The sequence below is a fragment of the Lactuca serriola genome, chromosome 5 (assembly GCF_051521515.1).
Source record: "Lactuca serriola cultivar US96UC23 chromosome 5, Lser_US96UC23_V15, whole genome shotgun sequence".
NCBI classification, from domain to species: Eukaryota; Viridiplantae; Streptophyta; class Magnoliopsida; order Asterales; family Asteraceae; genus Lactuca; species Lactuca serriola.
In genome coordinates, this window is record NC_136412.1 from 197,020,992 (window position 1) to 197,029,200 (window position 8,209).

Genomic DNA, 8,209 nt, shown 5'->3' on the forward strand with positions numbered 1-8,209 from the left:
CAAGTCTATAAACTCATACAGTAGGCATATAAATGTATCTCTCCTAGCATTCTATCATGCAATCCTGAGTGGATCCTTATCCCTATTATAGCAAGCAATTCACAAATTCACAATTCAAAGCATATCACATAGAACATGCATGGGTATTTTGGAAAAAATTACTTGAGGTAAGTCGATTGAATGTACTACACCCCTTTCTTTTATTAGAAAATCCTTTAATAAAACATTTTTTATGAAAAATCCACCAAACCCTCAGTTTGAGTTCAGACACACCCGAGAGTATGCTCGAATCCATCAAACTAAGGCTCTGATATCGACTTGTAACGTCCCAAAGATCATAACTAAAAATTTTCTTTTAAATTTGTAAAACCATCAACCATCATGTTCATAAAAGTCATAAAGGAAATCAAAGTATGTCAACAATCACCCATGAAATACATCAGATTCAAGGAATCCTGAAAATCCTAGTGTGTAAGATGCGATCGTCATGAGTCATTCCCTTTCGAACCGGAAGTACCTGAAACATAAACTGAAAACCGTAAACACAAAGCTTAGTGAGTTCCCCAAAATAACCCATACCATACATACAATGGGCCTTGGCCGTCATCCAATGGGCCCTTCCCGACATTGAGCCCTTCCCGGTACAAATTTGTCAATAACATACGATGTGCCCCGCCCAACACACTCATCAGGCCCTGCCCGATATATAGACAAACACATACAATACATGCAAGATTCACACAGACAACTAGTACACTAATAACAATAATCCATGGGCCGTCATTGGTGCCTTCGACTCGCCAAACACTATGAGGAGACTTACCTCTATCTACTGATAGATAATAACAATTGGGCTACTGAACCGAAGAATCCCCACACTAAATCACAAATAATAAAAATGGAATTAACAATTAGGTCATATATGTAATGCCCGTAGATCCGAGCTAGTCAGTTTAGAGATAATAGGGGTCAAAAACGACTTTTTGATAAAAGATTATTTAGAATAATTAATCTTAAGTAAGTTGTAGAATACGTCTCAAGGGTTCCGTACATATAAAGAACGTTGAAATCTGAGTTATAACGAAGAAGTTATGGTCCGTCGAAGTTTTTCGGCAAAACCGACACGACACCTGGAGATGTAAATAGTGAATTTACGATAGAGGACTTTTTAGCCTTAGTAATCTAAACAAAAGTCATAGAATATGTTAAACTGAGAGCGTCCAAAAAAAGAACGCCCAAATCTGACTTCGTATGAGGAAATTATGAATTTTCTAACATTTGGCATAGCAGTGCACGACCCGAAACTCGAATTTTAGTTTGAGTGGTTTTTTGCCTAAACGACATAAATGAAAGTTGAAGATCTCATTAATAGGAACTCAGCGGTAAAAAGACAGACGAAAACGGAGTCCGTATGTAGACGTTATGAATTTTACGCGGACATTTAACAGTATAATCTCCTCGTACTGTTAAATTTAAGATCGGTCAATAATTAGCCAACAAAGTCAAAATGAAAGTTGTAGATCTTATTTTTACCTACGCGTGGATATAAAGAAAGTAAAAAACGGAGGTCGTATGTGAAAGTTACGGATTTTAGAAGTCGGGAGTGTGCTGTGCGAAAATGGGTGATGTGGCACAATCTTGGCCATTGCTTTCTCCCCAAGTCTTGCCACTAGATGGTGACATGTGGCACCAAGTTTATCCATTTTCACCCTATAAATAGAACCTCTCACACCCTCATTTTCTTCACACCTTTCCCATTCTTTCTTCTCTTTACTCTCTCTCTCTCTAGAACCTCTCTCTAGCCCCGAAACCCCCCGAAAAGCCTAGGGAACCTCCCTAGCACGAGGCGGAAGCCCCAGAGTGCTCGACGACTCCGAGAAGAAAAGCTATTTGGCTCGGGAAAGCTGCTCCAAGCAAAGCTCAATTTTCTATAAAACCCGCTGCAAGTGAGCTACGCCTACGCTATTTTTAATATAACTTTTATTTAATTATAGTAACGTTATTAGGAACTTATAATAAGTACTTGGGCTATTATTATGGGTTATATAAGTATTTTTTAACACTTATATAATAGTAATAATAGCTAGACTATTAATTAGTCTCGATGGATAATACAGTAAACTCTAGTGGTAATAATACTAGGTTTCGTCAAAGGAAATTATTTTACAGTAAACGAAACATTGTCCGAGTACCGAGTCACCACCTTATCAAGTGAGTGCATGGTCCCTTTCATCTTACACATAGATATGAAGTATTTAATATAATTTACGTGCTATGTGTGCATATTGTTTGAATACTTGCTGTCTATGCTGGGTGAAATATTTTTATACACATTTTAAATGATTTAAATTGTATATGTATTTTATATCTACAAAATGCGTTGGGTAAAACATGGGTAGATGTAATAGTTGTTGTGTGACCAAATAAAATAATGAGAGACCTCGATATAGATGTTATTGATGATCCAGTCATCTAGCAGAGTATAGATGATGACCAAGGACAATTCTAGACAGTCCAGTGGAACACTAGCAGACTTGCAACCTGTATGTGTTTATTTGAACTATGTGCTCATCAGCAGTACTCCATCCCCCACATGGTTTCCTTATTTGACATGAATTGCTGAGGAACCTCCGAAGCATGTGTTGTCACCCCGATAGAAGTCCTTACACTAGGTCCCTTGTGTTAGATGTTTTAGGGACGTAAAGTGAGGATAACGGGAACGAGTAATCGGGTTTGTTTGGTTTGAGAAAGTTAATAAACTTATTTATTGTGGGTTGAAAACCCTATGTACTCACCAGGTTTTCCAACCTGACCCACTCAGTTTATTTATATCACAGGTGTTGCTATGAAGTCAGATTACACTGAGATATTAAGGAGATATAAATCACTAGTGATAATGAATGTAAGTTCTGTTTATGCTTATGTTTCTGTATTGACGATGACATCCCAAATGTTTTAAAATGAATAAAAATACTTTTCTTCGGAAATGCTTTGATAACGTATTTATCAAGTTTTACTGGGAACAAATTCCGCAACATTTTTATTAAAAGATGTACTCTGACTTTTATAAAGCATAAACAAAATCGGTCTTTTCTGGCCGTGAAAATGGGGATGTCACAATATACTATAACCAGAAACCTAATTCATAAAACCCGATCCTTAGGGAAAAAGGGCTATTTTACCCTTTTCTTTAATCGGCCCAGACACCATGAACCAAGCCCAAAAAGTACTAGAACCCGAAAATGGCCCAAAAACCATTAGCCCTAAGTTGGGAGCACGCCGAGCGTGCCCAACTCGTACGCCCCACGTACGCACACCAATTAGAAGATATGGTTCGAACCCAGTACGTTAAGCGTACATACAAGTACGCCCGACGTACTGGCTTGAAACCCAAACCCCATAAGGATGGATTAATCTGTTAAGAACCTTTCATCCAATCTTCAGATCTACTCCAAAACAAGGTCTTAATCCATAAATTCGAAAGCTTTATGCTGGTGCATGGCTTAATAAGCCCCCAAACTCAGTTTTAACACTCTAACTTCATGAAGTGAGCATCAACCTTTGCACGGTTGAGCTAAACCAATAAAGCTACCATTTTTATGCTTACAGGACCTTGGAAACACTAAGATCTACCATCCTAAGCTCCTGGATTAGCTTATAGTCACAATAAAATACTGAAGGGACCAAAATAAACCAAAATCTCTAAACTAGCTGGATTAAGAAGATAAATCATCAAGGTTGTAACTTTATACCTTCTGAGGCTTGCCAAGACAAGTAAGATTATGGATCTTCAAGCTTCACTCCAACCAATGCTTGATCACCAAGCTCATACTTCTTCACTATACACCAAAAGCACCAAAAGTTCACTTCCAAAGCTCAAAACACACGAGGAAAGGCTAGAGTTTCGTGGGGAGTCTTTAAAGGAAAGGGGGCTGATGAGGGGGAAACCTCAAGGCTCATAACGACATTTAAATAGGGGCCAAACCCTACAAATTAAGGTCCGTGGTATGCGTACGTACGCCCGATGTATGCATGGGTATGCTCAGTGTATGCCATCAACACCATGATTCATTTAAGGGAGTACGCCCAACGTACTCCATGTTGCGCCTAACGTAACAGGGACCAAAATGAAATCTTGTTAAAACAAAGTCTAATTTTGAAGAGTACCTGAAACTGGATCATTACACAAACACCAGCAATACTTGCTCTTTTTGTCCCAAGAATCTTATGTCGCATACGTTCTTGCACAAGCTAATATGAAAAATTATAAGCCCAATGCTACACATGTTAACATTGCCTCCAAACTCAATATAATAGATGGGACCCACTACCCATTGATACTCATTACCAAAATCTTTCAAGGTCCCCTACAATAACTCACATTCAGTCGTCCCGACCTCACTTATAGTGTCCAATAAGTTTCGTGATCAACGTATTCTTAGGTACCTTAAATACACCATTTACCATAGTTTACATATAACTCCCTCACAATTAACAATGCTCACCGTATATTCTGATGCTGATTGGGGATTCCCTGAATCACATCGTTCAACTTCAATCTACTCATATTTTTAGAAAAATACCTACTCTTCTTGTCATCAAAGTGCCAATTGATAATTTCATGCTCTAGTGTTGAGATTGAATACCAGTGTGTTGTAAATGTCATCGTTGAAAACTTGAAATAAGTTGGCTTCAAAATCCTCTCCTTAAGCTATTGGTTCCTAGTCGCCAAGCCATGCTAATATATAATGTGATAATATTTCAGCTAGTTACCTCTATGAAAACTTAGTTCAAAATCATTATATGAAACACATAAAATTGACATACACTTTGTTAGAGAAAATATGCTTCATTTATGTTCGATTCCTTCATGTTCGTGTTGACTACCAATGTGCTAATATTTTTAGCAATGGACTTACTCGACACCTTTTCACCAAATTCAAGTTCAATCTATGCATTTTGTATGATTACTTCTCAAACCGCGGGGGACTATTAGATATAATATATTTGAATTATCTTTTAGATTTCTTCTCGATCTCTTTTTCCAAATATAATATATTCGGTTGTACTCTTGTATTTATATTCTAGTTGGTATAATGCAATCTTTAAGCGATTCAGTTACTTAGACTTTTTTTTGTCTAAACCGCTATTATCAACAAAGTTCTTACATTTTCTTATTTAGATAAAAAAAAAAAACCTAAAACAACGTCATTTTAAATCTAAATATAACAAACTGGTTTGGACCAAACTAAACCGAAAACTAATTCTCAAAAAGCCCTTCAACTAAGTTATGCACCTATGAAGATCCATATCTCACGTGACCTTGAAAATCATAATAGGTGTAGCATGTGGTTTACTATTCAATACATCACACAAAAACTTACAACCCCTTCACACATATTACATACACATATATATTTTATAACAACCCTAATCCGTTAATAAAACGTGACGTTATTATGATTTTGAGTCTAACACCAGCTTAACGACCTTAACATCCAAAATCCTCCCTGAGAAACGCTTCTCATGAACTAAAAATAAACAAGCTTAATCGGAAGAAAAGTAGTCGAAATTATGAGGTGGTATTTGATCGTTGCAGCTATTCTGAAGCTCGAGTGGCATCTCATTTTGTGTCAAGTCGATGTTGTTTCCATGTATAAATTGATCAAAACTTGAAGGTTCACCGGGGCCATTAAATCCCCAAGAAGTTGTCGTCTGAAGAGAGAAAGCATGTTGAGCTTCCATTGTGTAAATCATGTTAGAATTTGATTCTAAACCTGTATAAATTAGCAAAAATAAAAATAAAAATTAGAGCTAAACATGGTTCAATATCATATTTTTTTTCTTATATTGAAATCATGTATCAGTTCAATCTTATTTTGAAATGGACATAAAATAAAAGAATCTAACTTGTTCTAGTTGGTCATATAATATAGGAACATGTTACATATTTCGTATTGGACCTGTGTGAAATAATGGGCTAAACAAGTTTAGTCTTGAAGCTGGGCTAATGCGCTCAAGAGTAAAGTGAACGAAGTTGAAAGAAGAAAGGATGAAGTTATAGATGTTGCATTGGTGAATGACTAAGGCTCGCTTATTGGATTCTTCATAAACGCATGGGTCTTCGGGTTGATCCGTCTCGCCCGCCCAATGTATAAAAGCTCTCCTTGGAGAGAGAGAGAGAGAGAGAGAGAGAGAGAGAGAGAGAGATTACATTATTCGTTTTGGACTAAACCTGAGAATTTAATATGAGAAGATTTAATAGTTTTGGTGAAGATTTATTTAGGTTGCATACCTTCATGAATAACGTTTCTATGCATGACCCCATGGAAAGACGAGCGATCTGATAAAGTACCATTGGAATGTATCACATCAAGGCCTCTACCTATGAAGTTGGAAGAACTTTGTGGAGTTGAGTTCGGGGATGGGGTAGAGCCCTTGTTCACGAGAAAACTCATATGTGCTCTCCTATCTGTTGAACTCAACAATAAATGTTAGAAAAGATAAGAACGAGTTCACATGTCATGGGACAAAATTTAAACATACTTGTGGAATTGAATGACGTGTCCTCAGACTGTGGCCTCCTTCGTCTGGCATTGTGTGCTGAGAGGCGTCTACGACAGCTACGCTTCTTCTCGTCAAATTCCGACAACTCATGTAACCTTCAAAATTACCAATCAAATTGTCGTACATTACCTCTTGAAATAACAAATTGTAGAGAAATAACTCAATAAGTACATTCTTTGCTAAATGAGTCATCTTAATTACCTAAAGTTATTTGTGAAACATAACGGATTTAAATTAGGTAATTAAAATTAGTTATTCCATGATATTATGTTGGTTACGGAAAATCACCATCATGGAAGGATGAATTTGTCGCATTTAGTGATCATCGCAAGTTGTGGTCAACATCCATCACTAAGTGTGACTTCTTCTCAAAACATTTTGGGACTTCATTTAAAGTCATTAAACACTTAGAAAGTTAACAACCGATTTTGGCTATTTAACTACATCCTTTTGATGACGTAAAATCATTTTATTGTGACATATAAACTGCTCCGTTTTGTGATGCCAATTAAGTTGTGCTTACCGGGTTATATTTGTGACGCCAATTAATTTTGGTGATGGCATGTTGTGATTAATCATTAATGGCAATCACTAATACACCAGTTTAACAAAAGTCATTTTTGACACATAAAGCCAATTTTTTTCCCCACGATTTGAATTGAACGTGGTTATAATAGATAAAGCAAAACTTGCCTGCTACATTGCTGGCAAAACCGACGTTCCATCCCTGCAACAACGACTTTCGGGCTTTTGGAATGATCAGAACAAATCCTGTGCCGACGATGGTAATCTTTAGCTGAAGCAAGGTCGAGATTGCAGCCTTCAACTTGACAACGTGCCAAATGAGAACTCTGATATGACCCTCGAGTTCTCTTCACGACTGGAGAACACGATGATGCACGACCTAGCTTTAACCCAATCAAGGCCTCACCCGATATAACTGCGCCTTCTTCCACCAGACCCGAAAAAGAATAATGATGATCATCATTTTCATGGCTAGAAATTGGTAAACTCTTTGGCATTTCAATCTCCCAGTTCCACTCCATAGTCACCACTAAAACAAGTGCGAAGATTTTCTTGAAATTGTGAGGTGGGTAGCAAATAGATTTCTTGTTCCCTTCGAAACAACAAATGCTGATAAAGATCGTATAGGGAAGCTAAGAACAGTAGTGCCACAATGGTAGTAATGGCGTTGCTTTCGGCTCCTCACTATAAAAATAAAGTGTGTCGTAATTTCATTCTGTCAGATTTGCCCATGTGGACACTTCAGTTTCCTAAAATAGCCAAGACAGATTAAACGAAGAACATGCTTTCGCATGTTTATCAACCCCATCGCCATCTTTACGAACCAAAAGCTGTTTTTTACAGCATCACTTGAATTCACAGACCAATTATTATTTCTGCCATTCGTATTAACTGCAATGGAACGAAGGTTGTTGAAGCTTCATTAATACCTTGAACACTAACCCTCTTTGCTGTTATTGATTGGTCATGCTCTTTCGTTTTCTGCCAGCAGTTTAATTACTGAACTCAAATCTTGCATTCATTTAATGCATTTAAGAATTTAAGATACCCATGTGTTTTAAGGTTGTTTGGAAGCTAATAATTCATTATTAAACGTTAAAAACCTGGCATATTGACA

General features: G+C 37.1%; 1 protein-coding gene across 1 annotated transcript; it reads right to left on the bottom strand.

The window, feature by feature from the left end:
• Window positions 1-5,242: 5,242 nt before the first annotated feature.
• LOC145051399 (squamosa promoter-binding-like protein 3) lies at window positions 5,243-7,752 on the bottom strand. The gene is made up of 4 exons (XM_078999400.1): window positions 7,261-7,752; window positions 6,547-6,662; window positions 6,296-6,472; window positions 5,243-5,777 (listed from the first exon to the last, which is right to left on the bottom strand). The coding sequence occupies exons 1-4, from the start codon at window positions 7,611-7,613 to the stop codon at window positions 5,548-5,550; spliced, it is 876 nt and encodes a 291-aa protein (XP_078855526.1). The 5' UTR covers window positions 7,614-7,752; the 3' UTR covers window positions 5,243-5,547.
• Window positions 7,753-8,209: the final 457 nt, after the last annotated feature.

Excerpts from the sequence above, each read along its gene's own strand:
- LOC145051399 (XM_078999400.1), bottom strand. The coding sequence starts at position 7,613 with ATGGAGTGGAACTGGGAGATTGAAATGCCAAAGAGTTTACCAATTTCT. Across the intron at positions 6,663-7,260 it reads TTTTGCCAGCAATGTAGCAG|GTTACATGAGTTGTCGGAAT; the intron begins GCAAGTTTTGCT and ends GTAATTTTGAAG. Across the intron at positions 5,778-6,295 it reads TAGAAACGTTATTCATGAAG|GTTTAGAATCAAATTCTAAC; the intron begins GTATGCAACCTA and ends TAATTTATACAG.